This window comes from Perna viridis, chromosome 10 (assembly GCF_037379345.1).
Source record: "Perna viridis isolate PV_CMFRI_1.1 ecotype Kerala chromosome 10, ASM3737934v1, whole genome shotgun sequence".
Classification (NCBI taxonomy): Eukaryota; Metazoa; Mollusca; class Bivalvia; order Mytilida; family Mytilidae; genus Perna; species Perna viridis.
In genome coordinates, this window is record NC_142454.1 from 32,825,599 (window position 1) to 32,844,572 (window position 18,974).

General features: G+C 32.5%; 1 protein-coding gene across 2 annotated transcripts; it reads left to right on the plus strand.

Annotated features, from left to right (window-relative positions):
- The first annotated feature begins 90 nt into the window (after positions 1–90).
- LOC148605454 (mitochondrial disaggregase-like) lies at positions 91–18,899 on the plus strand. Of its 2 annotated transcripts, XM_088551132.1 has the most exons (16): positions 91–392; positions 2,315–2,366; positions 2,807–2,893; positions 4,912–5,015; positions 5,668–5,796; positions 6,356–6,453; positions 7,463–7,577; positions 9,444–9,521; positions 10,815–10,870; positions 11,083–11,127; positions 12,134–12,295; positions 13,816–13,972; positions 14,719–14,792; positions 15,715–15,834; positions 17,476–17,580; positions 18,316–18,899. In XM_088551132.1, the coding sequence occupies exons 1-16, from the start codon at positions 128–130 to the stop codon at positions 18,544–18,546; spliced, it is 1,878 nt and encodes a 625-aa protein (XP_088407258.1). In that variant the 5' UTR covers positions 91–127; the 3' UTR covers positions 18,547–18,899. The 2 variants fall into 2 exon arrangements, with proteins under 2 accessions (XP_088407258.1, XP_088407259.1); XM_088551133.1 differs by lacking the exons at positions 91–392; positions 2,315–2,366; positions 2,807–2,893 and adding an exon at positions 4,586–4,645 and having other exon boundaries at positions 18,316–18,565.
- The last annotated feature ends 75 nt before the right edge of the window (positions 18,900–18,974 follow it).

Below are 18,974 nucleotides of genomic sequence, written 5' to 3' on the forward strand. Positions count from 1 at the left end.
ATTACACAGACGTATGCTGTTAAATAACTCCTAAAAATATATTTGCAGTACATAATTATTTTCATCACATTGATTTTACTCATTTTTGTAAATTTACGACATCGTTTTGGAAGCGCTTCCGGTCGGCATGTTGGGCAAACAGTGCAGACGATTCCAACAAAGTTTTCTGCTTTACTGTCGTTTTATAGGTCGCCATCAATGCAAAAAATCTAAACAAACTCCTAGCATCCATAATCAGAGATACTGCTTTTTTAGAAGACAATGGAGCAGGATTTATACGCTAAATTTTCTGCGACAAGCACCCGGTTTTATTTTTCGTTCATCTGCTGTGGGAGGTTCTCTTGCAATAGTTGGAGTTGTTGCCCACTGTTCAAACACTTCCAGTCTTGATTGTAAGATATTTTAAAATTAATTATGTACATGTAGTCCATTGGGTGAAAAAAATATTCCCCCCTTAAGTGTATGATGCAAGATTGCATAAGCCAGGGGCAGAGGCAGATGAGTGCATCATAGCCATAGCCGGCATAGGTCCAGATAATCATGATGTTTGCTGAGGCCTTATGTGGCTTGGTAACAAGCCAGCAACAAACCAGTTTGACTGAAAAATATTCCCTGAGCAGGTCAATTATAACTGTCTGATTATTTTAATCTCACTACCTATGTATAACATATTGTTCAAATACCAATTAAACTGTCTACAATTTTATTGACATTTACCATTTTTCAAATTTTGTCACATGACTTGCTCATTCATATCGTTGGAATCCAATGACATTTAAATGCAGCATCACAATGTTTACATTGTTTAATCAGCCATGATTTTGTAACTGAGAAGATTTTTGTTTGCTGGTTATTTTTCCAAAACAATGATTTACCAGCTAATTTGGTGTCAAAAATTCTTTTGAGAATTGTTTTTCCTACCAAACAACTTTATTTTCAAATTTTTCTATAGTTCTGAACACAGAAATTGAAAAATTATAATATCAGTACTTTGTCAGCAGTTGGCACTTAATAACAAAAATGGTGAAATTTCAATAGAATTTCTCGTAAGGAATTATAAAATTCTTTTTTATTTGGGCATACCTATCGTAAGTTCTGATGTTTGGTTTTTATAAACTGAGAAATACATAACAAATAAAACGAAAGACAACTCTGCCTGGATTATAGAACGGCTGAGGAAAATTAAAATTAAATCAAAAATGGGCTTGAACTGATATCCAGTTTACAATGCCGTCCTGCTATAAATCTGATATTTATGCCTTGCAGGGAGATGATCTAGCAAAATAAAAACTTTGGCCTCCCAAGACCAGTGATTGCCATGGACATGGCCAAGAAAAATTATTTTTGGCCTGTAAAGATTTTGTATCCTCAGGACTGTACATCATCTGTTGAATATTTCTGTGTCATAATTGCCAGTAATTTTCTATTAGGCAAACCAGGTTTTTACTTGCATTGTCAAAGGTGGAAGCAGTTCTAGGAGTTGGGTCACTCCGTCCGTATGTATTCTGTCCATCCATCTGTCTGTCCCTAACACTTCAGCTTGTCATCACAACTCCTCTGAAATTACTCAACAGAAATTCCTTAAACCTGGCACATGTATGTAGCAAGAACACCATATGTAGCATATGCATATTATCAGGAAATTTTGATTCTCTAATTGTTATGAGATGCCCCTTTGAAATTTACCATAAATCATCATGTATGAGCTTGTCATCGCAACTTTTCTACGTAGCAAGAACACCATGTGTAGTTGTACATATTATGAGAAAAAATTGATTGTCTAATTTTAATGGGAGTTATGCACCTTTGAACTTAGATATTTACTGAAAAAAATTATTTATCAGCTTTTCATAACAATCCTTTAAAATAAACCGACAGAATTTATTAAAACTTGGTATGTAGCAAGAACACCATATTAGTTGTGCATATTATCAGGAAATTTTGATTCTTTAATTTTTATGAGAGTTAGATGTATACTCCTTCGAATTTACAAATTTCTGTAAATCATTGTGTATCAGCTTGTGATCGCCGCCTTGTGCCATCTTCCAGAAATTATTCATTTTCATTTTACCATTTTTGGACTCCTCTACCATTTAGCTGCCTTTATGATCATAGCAGCAGACTAGTAAGAAACCCAAAGTACCAGTTTCGGTAATTATGATTACCTCTTTTGTCCTTTTGTAAATTCAAAATTCAACTTCATTATTTCAATGGTTGCTATCTAATATTCTCTTAAAATATAAAATCAAATTCAGGAAAGGTTTGGTCTTCCATTGATACAATCACTTCTTGCTTCATTTACTTTTATTTTCAGATGAAAGACTGTTGGAAGCAATTAAAGAAAAAGAAAACAGTCTTGTTGAAAGGTATTTATTTGTTATAAACTGTTATAAACAAATTTGGAAATTAAGGAGATTAAAAATCTTATTCCAACTCCACTGAGAGTGTAATACAGTTTGAAAGAACATACATGTACATGTGGAAATATACCCAAACAGTGTAAAATTTCTGTCCTTAGTGGTTCCAAATTTAGGTCTTTTAGTGGAATATAAAAGGTCAACATTGTCATCAAATTCTGCAAGATAGGCCTCAAACCTTACCATTTCAATGTTTTAAAGTTCAAATTATCATGGGATGTGGTAAGTTACTTGTACTGGTATTCAGTATTGATCTGTAATTAAATTCCCTAGACTAGATCCACAAAAAAAAATTTCCCTTGCCGATGTTTTTGGAAATACTATTTTACTGATTTTTGTGTTGAATGGTTTTCAGATATGAATACCAGTCATATTTTAATGTTTTTTAGGCTGATTAAAAGTGGTGTAGATGTTAATAAGAGACATCAGCTTGGATGGACTCCTTTACAGTTAGCTGCCATCAACAGAAGTCTAAGGTACAGCTTCTTTTATAAATTCAATACAGTGAAATAAGGCTAAACCTAACCCTTAATAAACCTAGAACCTGTCTAAACCAAACCCTGAATAAACCTAAAACCTGTCTAAACCAAACCCTTAATAAACATAGAACCTGTCTAAACAGTGCCCTGAATAAACCTAGAACCTGTCTAAAACCAGACACTTTCTGAATCCCTTTGAAACAGTTTACATGTAATTTAAACTTGAATAAACCAATTATTTATCTACACAAAAAAATTCTACCGTCAAAAAGAGGATTGGTATAGTCAGGTTTCATTGTATGTTTGTTTTGTATGGTAGAGTGCTTTTGTCAAGATAATCATAATTGAGACTTCGAGAGATGGATAATTGTTATGGCATTTTATGAATGATATTTATAATTATAAACTTTTCTGGATCTTTATTAACTTCACTCACTGATGTGCCATTTTGTTAAAAAACTATTTTCCTCACTTTAATAGTGCTTTTCAATATATATTTTTAAACAAATAAAAAATGAGAGAAAAAATTTCACTGTTGCAAACTTAATATATCGCTGAGGCTAAGATGTGTGGTCTTGTACAATACCTCAGGGAAAAAAGTGCTCACTGTAGGTACATTTATTCTTTTTCATTTGACAAAGGAGGGAAGGGTAATCAAGGGAACCAAGGTTATAGCGGTAATCAAAAGAATGTAATCCAGGGACAAAGACCAGACATGGAAGAGTAATCAAGGGAACCAAGAATATAGCAGTAATCAAAAGAATGTAATCCAGGGACAAAGACCAGACATGGAAAACAGACATACACAACAAGAACATAAAGTAACTAAAATCATACATACAAGGTAATAAAAGCAAATGAGCAACTTGAACTCCACTAAAAACTGGGAGTATGGACCAGGTGCACCGGTAGGGTAAGCGTCCTCTGCTTTTGTAGAAACACCACCCCCCCCCCCCCCCCCCCCCCTGAGTTGCTCATAAAGAGTCAAGTCCGGGGTAGACAAACAAGGAAGGGGAAAACCATGACCCGTTGAATAAATCAGTTTTCATGGTGCAGATGAAGACACCGTAAAGATCCATGAGTTCTTGATGACGACCATAAAACTTCTGTAGTGATAACTTCAATATTTTTTTTTGGGGGGGGTCGATGTGATGTATCAAATCCCCAAAATTAGGATTGTTTAAAGATAATATGTCATCTATGTAGCAGAAACTCAGATTAAAGGATCTTGCCAAACGATATTCTTTCTTTCGGATCAGATCAGCTATAAAGTCAGCCTCATAAGAGTGAAGGAAAAGGTGAGCAAGTAAAGGAGCACAATTTGTTCCCATTGGTATGCCAACCGTTTGTTGAAAAACAAGTCCACCACACTGGACGAATATGTTGTCGATTAAAAATTCCAGCATTTTGTAAACATCTTCCTCTGTATATTTGGAAGGTGATTTGGAATTATTTCTTACAAAGTATGAGGAATCTCTACCAAGAACTATATATTTGTATCTAGGTGTACCATCTTTTTTGGAAAAACAACGATGTATAATGTTTTTAACTCAGGATGTTAACTGAGTATGGGGAATAGAGGTATACAGTGTTGAAAAATCATAGGTTTTAATGCTATTATATTCAGATAATAGTCTTGAACTGATTGTCTCCAAAAGATCTTTTGAATTTTTCAGGATCCACATTGAATTAATACCACTACGGGAGTAACAAGTGTTGTGGTAGGACTGCAGACTGTCTTTGACAGATGTGAGTATAGAAGTTAAAAGTTTTGAAAGAGTTTTTGTGGTACGTTTTGCAGATCCAGCTATGAAACTTTGTTTGTATGTATTTTTGTGGAGTTTAGGAATCCAGTACATAGATGGTAAATCACAATAATCGTCTTTGGAAGAAATTGTGACTTCTAATCATTTACTACTATTCAAAGTACTTTTATTTAAATTGATAGGCAGTCATACAGAAACCTATAAGCTTCTTCCTTGATCAGAATTATTTTTATTTTATACATTGAACAGGGCAGTGGAACTACTTCTGAAGCATGGGGCTGACCCAAACCTTGGAGATGAATACACAAACTATTTGAGGATAGCAAGAGAAACTGGTTATAATGCATTACAGGGTAGGCTTAATAATAATTTCACTCTTATGAAGATAAAAAATTGAGTGTGTTTAAGCCAGAATTATTTTACTATTTATTATTTTAAATCTAGGACATGTATGTAATGATAGTAATATGCTATAAAAGTTCTTTAACTTTTACCCAAATGTTTAAGTACAGTGAAATCTGTATAGACCAAACTTTTTTGGGGGTGAAAATATTGTTCAGTTAAGCTTAATCAAAATAGGAGAAATTTTAAGTGTGTTTTAGCCTGTTTTTTTTCACTCTTGCTGAATTTTGTAAATAAATCATAAATCTAAAACATGTATGTAATTATATATATGTACTATAAAAATTCAGTAACTTCAATCTAAGTTGTTCTTGGTAGATGTTATAGAACAGTGAAACCCTTTTTGGTGTTAAAGTTTTGTTTGGTTAAGACAGATGTTTGTTCTAACACAAGCTCAAGGGTCAGGACTGAAAAAGACAGGTTGACTGTTTATTCAGGGTGTGGTTTAGACAGATTTCTTTATAATATAAGCAATTTGTAGCATTAACATTGGAAAGGAAAATTGACAAATGGGAGCTGTTGAACATACAAATTCATGACAATTCAAAACAAATTGCCCAAGTAGTTATTAGTAAATTTGAGTAATATATTTTTAACTTTCAGTAATGCTAGCTAGAGAAGAAGAATTCAGTGACAGACTCAGTAGACAAGCTACATTCCAAGGCTGCACTGCTTTACATTATGCTGTTCTTATGGATGATGGTCCAATCGTCAAAACCTTGCTTGATGCTGGTATATGTTGTGTTGTATTAATTTTTAACCATTTGAAATTTTAAGACTGATGTTCACATGTATGAAACTTGTATTCCTGTGTATGAAACTCAGTGTAGTATTCCAATTGTAGATAGTAGTTTAAAGTTATGTTGAAAACAAGTATTATCTTTTAAAAGAGATAGCTGACACAGTAAAATTTGATCTTTTTACTTATAATTTTCTACAGTAATACATGATGCACAATTTCCGATACAATTTTTCGAACGCCAATAAGTTATCAGTATTTGGCCAATCGAGAAACAGAATTGCAATCAGGTGACTTGCATTTCCATTGGATAGCGTCTTTAAGGTCAAAGGGTAAACTATGTTTTCTGTTACCATTTTAAATTTTTATAGGTGATATTTTAAGTAGATTTATTCATTTCTATTTAACTTGCTGTTTATTTAAATATTAGTCAGTATTTAAAGAAAGATTGCTCTGTAAAAAGTTCTTTAGTAAAGAGCCACATTAGATTTCTGCAGAGTTGGTGTCATATGTAATTGCTCCTCTAGTCTTTGGTGCATTAACCATTTACAGGTGCTGATCCTACCATTGAGAATAAGAATGGACATAAACCATTAGCATATGCTAAAAGTAATAATGTTGAAGTTATACTGAAAAATGCAGAGAAGAAGGTAAGCTGTGAAATGTTATCTGCAATCTTAACTGAATTATGTTTAAGCACTTTTTTAAACCAGTTCTGTCATTACTTGAAGTAGTAAAATTTGAATTTTTGAATTATAAGCCCAAGTTTTTGTAAGAATCAGGCAAAATAGGGAAAATCAGAAACACACATGTCAAAACTCCACTAATCTGCCAATGTATTTTTTACTCAAGGATACTTTCTCTATTAGAAAAAAATATTATTTGATCTCTGCATCACTGGACTTTGCTTAGAAATTTTTCAAAAGTATGTTAGAAAAATCAGGTTTTTGACAGAGTTATCTGCTCTTGAAGTGTTCTTTTCAATGTATTTCAATGAAATTATAATTCTATTTACAAGTGATATGGAAAATCTTGTTTTTTTCCTTGATTCTGATGGTGAAAGTAGTCAAATAAAACTTTCAAAATGGTGTTTTTTCCATGCCATGTTTCACCAACTGCCTGTTTCTTACAGAGTTTGACACTTAAGTTTTGATCTGTAGCAACAATCCTCACATTATCAAAACATTTCTTTTGGAACTGATTGTCCTCCTCATGAAAGCTAATAAGGAGACAACAGTGAAAAAGTTTCAATCATTTTTATAGCCTGCCACATGAAGTAGCAAAAGTATTACGTGATACCTTCCAAAAAGTTAAGTGTCCGTGTGTCTGTTCCCAAAGATTTCCAGGTGATAAATAAAGAGGATATTGAATGATTTTTTCAAACTTTTCATAGTTATTGAGTATCATAAAATACATATCAAGATTGTAATTCATTTTGATCAGATTATTTACACCAAAGTTACAAAAAATTTAAGTTGTTTTTAACCCCTCTCCCCCACCCCATTTTTTTACAATGTTTCAGGGTATTTTTTATTGTCTCATTAGATTCAATATTTTAACAAGATTTATTTGTAAAACTAGTGAGTTTTCAGTTACTTAGTTATGTAGAGGAGTACACTGAGATTCTTTTATCAGCTAACTTTCTTTTTTTGCATGTAGTTCACTGAGCTTAAAGAAAGCAGAGAAGCAGAGGAAAGGAGAAAATTCCCACTAGAACAAAGATTAAAACAACATATCATTGGGCAGGAGGGAGCTATTAATATAGTGGCTGCAGGTAAATGTAGAAAGATACATTTAGGGATATCTATGATGCGCTAAAACAGTTATTTCAGAAATAAAAAGGTCAAGATAGTATGTTCTGAGGTGCTATTTGATTTTCTTCCATCATGGAACAAAAATGGTAATTTTTTTTTTTGTATGTAAATTGACACCTGTCAAGATCATCCTGGAAAAAAAACAAATTTAGTTTCATTATTGACTCCAGAAACCCCTATATAAAGATTTGAATGACCAATCTCTTTTGATAAATATTGAGTTTATTCTATCCAGTACTTGGGCAAGTGACATGATGGCAGAAGCCATATTGATCAGTTAATATCCTGTTAACCTTTGATAATTAAACTGTTAATTAATTGCTTATTAGCCATATTTATATATTCTTGGTTCCATATGAGCCGTGTTATGTAACTTTTTACTTGTACTAGAAATAAATCTTTAAAGTAATGTTTACCGTACTTAGGTTTATAAAATATGTTTGACACTGATTAAAAAATTTCAATAAATCTTAAATTAATTTAAAAACTCAAAGCTACATGTATAACTATCATTTAAATGAAATATTCAAAAATGAGAGATTTCAGCAATATTAATCTGAAGAAATAAATACCATAAGTTTGATGATTTGTCAGGATTGTTTGTGTGTAGGTGAAAAATTGGCATTAAAGGGTTGGAATTGTTAACATTTTCTAAATGAAAACTTATTTTTGTGGGTGTCAATTTTCATTTCATGGTTTTCCAAATTTTCATTGGTTCATAGAGTATTGAGTTCATGGATTGCAGTTTAAGCCTCTATGTTTCAAATTAGAATTTTACCAGTACATTTAGATGAAAAATGACTGTTTCTGAACCGATCTGGGCAACAATTCGATGGACCAATGACTTGCTGATTGAGGTCTCACTAACCACTTCTAACGTTTCCGTTACTTTACATGTTAAACAAGTAATTATAAATGTTTCTCTGTGAATTCCCAGGACAAATGACACTTTAAAGTTGCATACCATTGTGAAGCTTGGAAAATAAGGCTTTAAAAATCATTATTCTAATGGTATGATGACTGTAGAAATTCTTCACAAAATTTACTTGAATAAAAAATACTGAAAATCAATATTTTTACCTTTTCTGCTGGCTGACAGCATGGAGGCAAATTACTCACACATGTACACAATATTCATACACTTTTGTTGTAAATTACAATATGATTTTAAAGTACACATTCTCAGCTTTATTTTGACTACTTTTGATCAGAATATACACAAATAATGCACCTACAATGCATATTTCTAGGTTCAATGTGTTTTTGGTACTACATAGGTGGGTGGACATTTGACCCGGAAGTGGTTAGTGAGACCTTAATGTTCACTGGCAGATAGATAATGGATGACCAGTGACAAATCTGATTGCAGTTTGGTTATGTAAAATCGGCTCGTGTAAATTTCAGAATTTTTTTTGGGAGTGAATCAAATGTAGTGCCATATTTGATATGGAATATTTAAAAAGTCTTGAATTGGAAATATTAAATCCATATTTGTGTATTTCATTAAAAACAAATGTAAGAGAAAAGTCATTAAATCAATGTCTGAATTTAAATCATTTAGTGAATATGTGTAAAAAATTGAAAACTGAAACAAAGTAATCAGTAAAATGTATTTAAGATCACTGGTCGTTTGGTGTAAAGTGGAAGCCGTCACTGGTTTGACTGATTGGAAACCAATTGATAATTGATGGCTGATAGCAATTATAGTTGCATGGGTTGGTTCAGGTACTGTAAATTCATGGTTTGATCAATTCATGAAAACAACAAAAACTGGTACCCTACAAATGATAGTTTTTCTATGGTATGTTTCATTGCATTACTTACAGCTGTGAGGAGAAAGGAAAATGGTTGGTATGATGAAGATCATCCTTTAGTTTTCTTGTTCCTTGGATCATCTGGTATAGGTATGCCGTTAACTTTTGTCAGAGGAATTTTAGGGAGATTTTTTTTCTTGAAGGAAATATTAGTTGATTTTGTTTAAAAGGCCATTTTTATTTATGAAGAAATTGACAAATCTGTTAAAAATCAGTTGCTTTTTACATATGTCATAGCAAAGAGTAATCAAGGGAACCCAGGTTATAATGGTAATCAAAAGAGTGTAATCCAGGGACAAAGACCAGACATGGAAAACAGACATACACAACAAAGAACATAAAGTAACTAAAATCATACATACAAAGTAACAAAAGCAAATGAGCAACTCGGACTCCACTAAAAACTGGGAGCATGGACCAGGTGCACCGGTAGGGTAAGCATCCTCTGCTTTTTTAGAAACACCCGCCGAGTTTCTCATAAAAAGTTAAGTCCGGGATAGACAAATGAGGAAAGGAAAACCATGACCCGTTGAATAAATCAGTTTTCATGGTGCAGATGGGTACACCATAATGATCCATGAGTTCATGATGACGACCATAAAACTTCTGTAGTGATGACTTCAATCTTGTAGCAATATAACCCTGTTCCAGAAGCCTATTTGTTAGAGTTCTAGTGTGGTACAAAAAGTCTGCATAGTTTCGGCAAGCTCTGGCATAACGTATGAGTTGTGGTATGAACACTCCATATGCAGGTGCTGAAGGGATGTTGCCACAGATGAAAGGAACGTTGACAATTTTGAATCGTAAAGTTTGGTCAATAGTTTTCCTTTACCATCAATTTTTAAGTGTAGGTCAAGATATGAGGCTGACTTCACAGTGTCTGTAGTATCCCTTATCTCAAGTTCTTTGGGGTTGATGTGATGTATCAAATCCCTGAAATTAGGATTGTTTAAAGATAATTTGTCATATATATAGCAGAAACTGAGATTAAAGGATCTAGCTAAACGATATTCTTTCTTTCGGATCAGATCAGCTATGAAGTCAGCCTCATAAGAGTGAAGGAAAAGGTGAGCAAGTAAAGGAGCACAATTTGTTCCCATTGGAATGCTGACTGTTTGTTGAAAAACAAGTCCACCACACTGGACAAATTTGTTGTCGATTAAAAATACCAATATTTTGTAAACATCTTATAAAAATATACAGGAGGTGTAAATATGATTTTGTGTTATCTACAAAAATGACTTTAGGTATGATACTATAATCCAGCCAGAGAGTTTACAGTGATTCGTACGTAAATACATTCCTCAAATTTTGGAGTTTTGGATGAAAATTTATGTGTTGCTTGACTGGCTTTTTTACTTTACTCACTTTTTAAATCTCCAGGAAAAACAGAACTTGCAAAGCAGGTTGCTGCCTACTTGCATAAAAATCCCAAAAAGGTAATTAAGTATGTATATCATTGCTTTTATATAATCTGAATCTGATATAACACTATGAATGTGAAATTTAGAATTTAATATCAATGAAAAAAGAATCTAATTATAGAATAATTTGTATCACCAAAATCCTGTTTTTTTTAAGGACTCTTATTGTAGAACATTGGTGTTTGCTTTTTTGAAAATGAAAATGTTTTTGCTTAACATTTTTTCAGAGTTTTATAAGACTTGACATGTCAGAATACCAAGAGAAACATGAGGTAGGAAAAAATAATAATAAAATACCTTTTAATATTCTTTCCTTTTTATACCCCAATGAGTGGATGATACAATGTATATTGGAATCACTTTGTCCATCAGTCCAAATTTTCGTCGCAATTGTCTCGGCTCCCAATGGATGGTTCAATTTTAAATTTGGTGTGGGCCTTCATATAGATGGCACTAATGTTGTAAGCAATTATGGTTTCTCTCCATTTCGTGGCATAATTGTAAAAATTTTCGCCATAAAAATCTTGGCTCCCAATTCATGGATTTATTACAAATTTGGTGTGTGATTTTATATCGATAAGGCATATGTTGTAAGCATTTTTGGATGCTTTCCATTCACAACTAATTGTATGAGTGGGCAACGTCATTTTTATTCTATATGGAAATGTTTCTGAACAGGAAATCAATAATCGTTCTGTATCCCCTTGACCATAATCTAAGATCCCTTGTACTGAATATGGGCGCTTATCCTCTGCTTGCATGGCTAGTGTGTTTTTGCTGAAATTTCAGTAATAAAACTAGGGGTCCAAAAGTCATTGAATAACTTTAATTACTTCAAAAATAAAATAATATTGTTAAGAAATTCAAAATTGTAAAACAAAATCCACTTTTATTCCAATTAAAAAATAGAATGGTACCACTTTTGATAAAAAAAACCCAGGTAAGTCTCTGAGTGATTTAAATTGCTTTCTTCTTAGACTTATGTTGGAAATGAAAGATATTCAGTAGTGTGCATTTATGTAATATTATGATTGATTATTATGATTCTCCTCTGCGGTAAAAGTATTTAATGTTTTTTTTTCTTTCTATTTGTTTGTTCTAACTTTGAATTACGTGTTTTGTACTTGTCCTGTATTGTAACTGGTTGTAATCCTATTATTTGGATTTTATACCAATAAATAATTTTAATTTGTATTGAAAGTGATACCAGTCTGGTTAAAATTACCATCAATTTTGCAACAATTGAGCTTTTTAAAATATTTTTCTTTTACTTGCTAGGTAGCAAAGTTTATTGGTTCACCACCAGGCTATATAGGCCATGAAGAGGGAGGACAACTGACGAAGAAACTGAAAGAGAATCCTAATGCAGTGGTATTGTTTGATGAAGTAGACAAGGCACATCCTGATGTACTGACAATCATGTTACAGTTATTTGACGAGGTGCATACTTCAGTAGAAAACAAAAATAAATCTTAAATAAGGATTATCTCCCTTCTACAATTATAAAATGGAGTGTTTCTTAGGCATTTCCAAGTTTTTTTTAAGAAAAAGCAATTTTGCCATTAATAAAAACTTCATGCAGTGCCACAAACTTGAAAAAGTCTGAGAACATATTTACTGTTCCTGGCAGTATAAAATTCTACAACTTTGATAGGAGTTTAATTTGAGCTTCAGAGGAAAGTTCAGAAATCTCTCAAATTTAAGTTTTTTGTTTTGTTTTTTTTTATATTGCCTTCAGTCTGATGGGCATAGTAGCTCATAGTTCTATACACCATTGTTTGACTGACATGGTTTTCCAGTATGCCTGTGTGTTCAAACGATGTATGATAACACTCAAGGGATTTAGTTATTTTATATACATAGAATGTAGAACATTTATTTCTATAAGACCACAATGGTATCATGCTGTCATTGTTGCCATTGTCCCTATACACTTCATTTCCAGACAATTACTTGAGTATAAGTGTACAGATCTTTATGAAGTTATACTACATGTACCATACCACAAAAGGAAGCCTAAGATTGATTTTGGAGGTTGTGACTTGAACAGATTATTATATAGGGCTAAAAAGCTACCAGAAACAAACATTTTCATTCTGTTTGGACAATCAATTTATGTGATGGGATCTATTTGTAATTGTACCACAAGATGGCAATTACTAAAGGAAGGCTGATATTGATTTCAAGGGTTGTTGGGGGTCCAAAATAGGGGCAAAAATCAGCATGATATCTGAACAATAACTTGACTGTTAGTGAATGAACCTTTTTGAAATTGTACCATAGAGTGCCATATCACCAAAGAAAGGCTGGGATTGATTTTTGGGGTTATTATTTGAGCCATTTATGAATTAGAGACCAAACAGGGGCCAGAAACTTGACTAAAAGTTAATGGATCTTTTTGAAATTGTAATACAAAAATGCCATGCTACAAAAGAATTGCTGCTGTGAATGATTTTGGGTTATATGACTTGAACTGCTCAAAAGAGGCCAAAAACATGCATTTCCCTGTTGTACTGATAATATATATTTTTTTAATTTCTTTGAAATTGTACCAAAGATGCCATATCCTTAGAGGAAGATGGGGATTGATTTTGGGGGTTGAGCTTATTTAGAATTATAAAGGGTCAAAAAGGGGCCTCTGCAATTCTGTTCAAATTCTTTTTCTGAGTCAGATATCTGATATATTTACAGAGGGAATTATAATCTTAGTGGTTCTATGTTTCGATTCCTGGTTTGACATTAGCTATGATTCAGAACCTATTCAAATGATCTCTAAGTCAAGTTCAGTCTTTGAGAAAAAGGGCACAGTCTAGCTAATCTTGAGCTACAGAGTTGTTTACTATTTATCTTATATATAAAAATGAACCATCAAGGCCTGGGCAAAGTCTGTATTCAATTCCAATTCATTTTACAGGTGTGAATTTTCTAAAATGCCTCATTTGTTTATTTAATTCATTTAGGGCAGACTCACAGATGGTAAGGGGAAGACTATTGAATGTAAAGATGCTATGTTTATTATGACCTCTAACCTTGCCAGTGAGGTTATTGCTGAGCATGCCTTACAGCTGAGGAAGGAAGCAGATGAAATAGATAAACAGAAGCATACAGAAAAATTAGGTTTGTATCAAATTGTGGCTTAAATTTGACAAAACCTTTGTAAACTTTGTCAAGAAAGATTCCCACAAAAACAAATGTGAATTTTTATCAACTAAATTTTGTCCTGAGGTTATATAACGACAGATTCATCTTTTGTGAATGGTTAGTAGCAATAAAAAAGTTTAAATAGGAATAATTGTACAACCTCTCATACAAATGGATAGTGTATATTTGAATCACTTCATCCGTCAGCCATCAAAACATTTCTGTCACAAAAATCTTTGCTCTCACTGGAAGGATTGATTTCAGATATGGTATGTACACTTTGAATATAGATGGGGTATATGCTATAAATGATTTTGTTTGCTGTCTGACATCAACTTCCTGTTTCATGGGACTTTTCCTTTTTAATGAAATGATTCAAAATAATTTTTGGCACAAAATTCCCACTGGAAGGATTTCAGATTTGGGCTGTTGCTTTATAGAGATGGGGATACATAGTTGCTGTCCTATATCAACTTCCTGTATAAGTTTGTAGCCTTTAAAAAGCTTATTTATCTTTCCTTGGACTGATTGCACTTTGAGAATCTTGTTAGTTGTGTCTTATTTAAGGTATAGCCACTTGACCAGTTTAAAGTGTGTATTTTTGGGTGTGTGGGGTTTTGTAAGCATGCTCACTAAAAATCTGATTTTTAAATTTATTTTGTTCTATATATAGACCTTATCACTTTTTCTATAATAAATTGTTTTATTTTATACTCTTTCAGAGGATTTAGAAGCATCTGAAAGAATCACAATATCTAGAAGATTTAAAGATATGGTAGTTAGACCTATTTTAAAGGTATGCTTACTCTATCTGTTACATGTATGTTCTGTTGATGTTTCAAAGGTACAGAACATTCCATATTTGTGTGTTCTAGGATCCTAAATTTTAAGTAAAAATTTCATTTTCTCATTCCTTTGAACAGATCTTACATGTTCTGATCAGTCCTTTCCTTCAAAATTCTCAACGACTAGCCTGATTAATAGAGGTCTGTATAGGATTCAAGTAGATCGAAACAAGAAAAGAAGTCGCATCATTTCACTAGCCCAAATAATTTAAGCCCTGGGCTTTCAGGCTAATGGCTAAAGGTGAGCACTGTCAGATTTCATTATACTGTAATATGATTTTTCATTAACTTAAATTTGTGATGTGATCAAAACTTAACGTCAACAAGAAAAATGAATATGAGGTAAATGTAAGGTTTTTAAATGTCATGTAGATTATAACTGTACCTTTCCATGATGTTTAACATAAACACTTGATGCTTATTCCGCAATGATTTTACAAATAAATAAGTTTGATTAAATAAGAGTTTCAAAATGAGAAAGTTCCCCCTTCCAAGTCAAAACAGATCATATGGAGCTTTAAAAAAATACTATTCTGAAGTCCAATCCTAGTATTGGTAAAATACTGTAATTGTACTAATTATAGCTATTTTCGCGGTGGACAAAAAAACACAAAAAATAGTACACACGAAATTGATTTTTAACACTATATAAGGCTAATCATTTTTTTGAAACCAAAAAATTGATACCTGCGAATATGCACAAATTAGCAACCATGAAAATTAATATGTTTACAGTATTTCTTATTAGTAAGTCCGCTGTCTTTTGTATATGATGACCATCTATGTGTCAAGTCCATACATGTATGTTATTGGTTTTTTTTCTCATTCAGAATCTTTGTAATGGGAATTAAATGCTTATTGATTTTATTTCAGAGACATTTTAGAAGGGATGAGTTTCTGGGAAGAATTAATGAGATTGTATATTTCTTGCCATTCTCCAGATCTGAATTATCTAAGTTAGTGACAAAAGAATTAGAACATTGGGCTGAACAGGTAATGTATTCTATGTAAACCAGCATATATTATGTGGAAACTTAAGTCGATGCAAAGTTAAAACTTGAAGTTTCCCAGGCCTTTTTTCTAAAAAAAAATGATGAGGGAGGGAGTCACTTTGGATTGATTGGTTTAAATTTTGGTGTCTTGCTTTATACTGTTAGTGCATACATTGTAAGCGATTTTGTCTGCTGTCTAACATAAACTTCATGTACAAGCGGGGGTATACCTATTTCATTTTATTTTATTTCATTAATTTGGCAATAAAAAAGGCCTTGAGACACACTCAAAGGGGAAGAAGGAGTGTCTGAGAAACAATGAATTAACTTTGCATGACCTTATTTCTGTGTTTAAGGTACCAGTTGAGGTAAATTATTACAATAAGTATCCTGTAATGTTTGGTTACAAAATTGATGTGTCAAGATTTGCCACTTGTGCAGGAGACATACATAGTTTAAAAAACAGCTAGTTACAGAGAATAAGATAGTTAACTTCACAGAAAAGAGTTGAGTCTTCTATTGATTAAATGACATTACCTTTTGGAATGACTTAGGCAGTTTACTGGACAGCTAACAAGATATTTAAACCAAATATTATTTCATATGCATTTTAATCTAATTTTGATAGAAAGTTTAAATCTTTTTTTTTGTCAACTGTCAAAAAACCATTAATTAGCTAAAGGAAATTCATCAGGTGATTGTCATTTAAATCAAGTGCAGACCAACTCTATTCCCTTGAGTTTACTATATTACCCACTGTAATTGACTATGCCAAAAGAGATTATTTCTTTAGCCATATTTGTTTGTCACTGATGGGCTAGGGTTTGATCCTCAATGGCATAGATGTAATATTGTGAGGTAAACCATGCTTTGATCCTCAGTGGCATAGGTATTATATTGTGAGGTAAACCATGCTTTGATCCTCAATGGCATAGGTATTATATTGTGAGGTAAACCATGCTTTGATCCTCAGTGGCATAGGTATTATATTGTGAGGTAAACCATGCTTTGATCCTCAATGGCATAGGTATTATATTGTGAGGTAAACCATGCTTTGATCCTCAGTGGCATAAGTATTATATTGTGAGGTAAACCATGCTTTGATCCTCAATGGCATATGTATTATATTGTGAGGTAAACCATGCTTGTCTGTTACACTACTATTAAACTTCATTAATGCCTGTTGAAAATTCAAAAATGATTGCTTGAATAGTGTAAGTTACACTTGACTCTGTAATTGTGAGTCACTTTCTGTGAATGAAATTTGTCCCTTCAATGGTATTGAGTTACTGTGAGAGTTCTTTAATTTGTGGATTAGAGAAGAAACAGAAGTTGGTGGATCCTTGAATTCATGGGTTTTTTTTGGTTTTCAGTGTATACGTCAATGGAATTCTCCATTTCGTGGGGAACCAAACTTCGTGGTTTGGCCTACCCACAAAAATTAATACTCCACGAACAATAGTACTTTCACAGTATAATCCTTTTGTGGATATGCAATCCATGATTTAAAAAATCCCCCATAAAATCTTATCTCAAGAACATGTATTAGTATATGCTTTCATTTCTTTATCTAATTGATAATACTTGCTAAGCTTCAAATTATATATACTTGTAAAATATTGTTGGAAATCATCATTGACAGGCAAAGGAAAAACACAACATGGAATTACTTTGGGATCACAATGTTGTAGATGTTTTGGCTGATGGTTATGATGTTCATTATGGAGCTAGGTCAATCAAATATGAGGTATTCTTACAATACTTTAGCCACAAACCAAATGTTTATTTGTGTATGGTAGAAGTTAGCATGGTCTATTGAAAAATTATTGATATTAAGTTTGCTTATGATGAAATTCATGGTTTTGCCCCATACATTTAGGGAAAACAGTTTCTGATATACATTCTGTGGTGCAAGAATATTCTTGATCGATTGGAAAATCAGTAATGTGAAATTATTTTATGTACAAAGATAACAAGAAGCTTGGAATCTCTCAGTTTATGTTTATATGTGCAGACCGTGCAACATAAGAAAAATACTATACTGTAAATAGATTCATTCAAGTGAACATACATGTATTCATGAGCATCAATTTTCATGGTATTAGAGTTATATAGTATTAAGAATCAATTCATAGGTACTATTTTTTTCAACTTTTCTGTCCTTCAAGAAAATAACAAAAAATTAATGCATTAATTAACAGTATTTACATCAATCTTAACAGTAATTTGTAGGTGATTTGTCATTTTGTTTCAGACTTTTAGTAAGTTTCATTTCATTTTGATATTATATATTGTGTGCGACATATTTTTTGCTATATTCAGTTTAAGCATCACACAATGAAAAAACAAACAAAAAAGTAAACAGTTCTAACTACAAAAGCAAACACAAAAAAACATGATACATTGTACTGATTTTTTAGTAGTGAAATAGTTTTAAAGCAACTTTGATAAGGTCTTTGACAGAATAACCATATTTTTACAGGTAGAGAGAAGGGTTGTGACACAACTGGCCATGGCCCATGAAAGAGGAATGATTCAAAAAGGTTGTGTGATTAAACTAATGGCTTCACATGCTCCAGATCTGACTAAAACTAGAGATGAAGCAGACAAAAACATACCAACTATCTCATTACAACTAAAGGGGAAGAAAGATGAATATGTGGACCTTAACCTTAAGAATGAAGAAAATCCATTTGATATTGGTTTCAAATAATAAAAGACGTGCTTTTGTGTCCCATTGTATTTCTAAAATTTATTCAGACAGAACTTGTGTGTACCTGTGTTTTTTTTTGTGAACGAATAACAAAGCAGGACCGATGAAATTTTTTTACAACCATGTTTGAACAAGACTTGTATGACTTGTTTAGTGAACTTGGCAACAGTGTAGTAATTGTGTGACAAGGAGTTCAGTTGAAACAAACCTCATTGATGCCCATTTGACAGTTTGTGTGGACACCTATGAAACTAATACTACACTATATATTTTTATGGCATATTTTCAGTCTCCAGGCGTAGGAACATATAATCTTTGCTGTCAGTTCTTTGAATATATATCTTGGTACGCTTGTCTATATTATGTCTGTGCCATATATTTTTGTCACTTATGGAAATGATTTGCAGTCTGGAATAAGGCTAAGTATA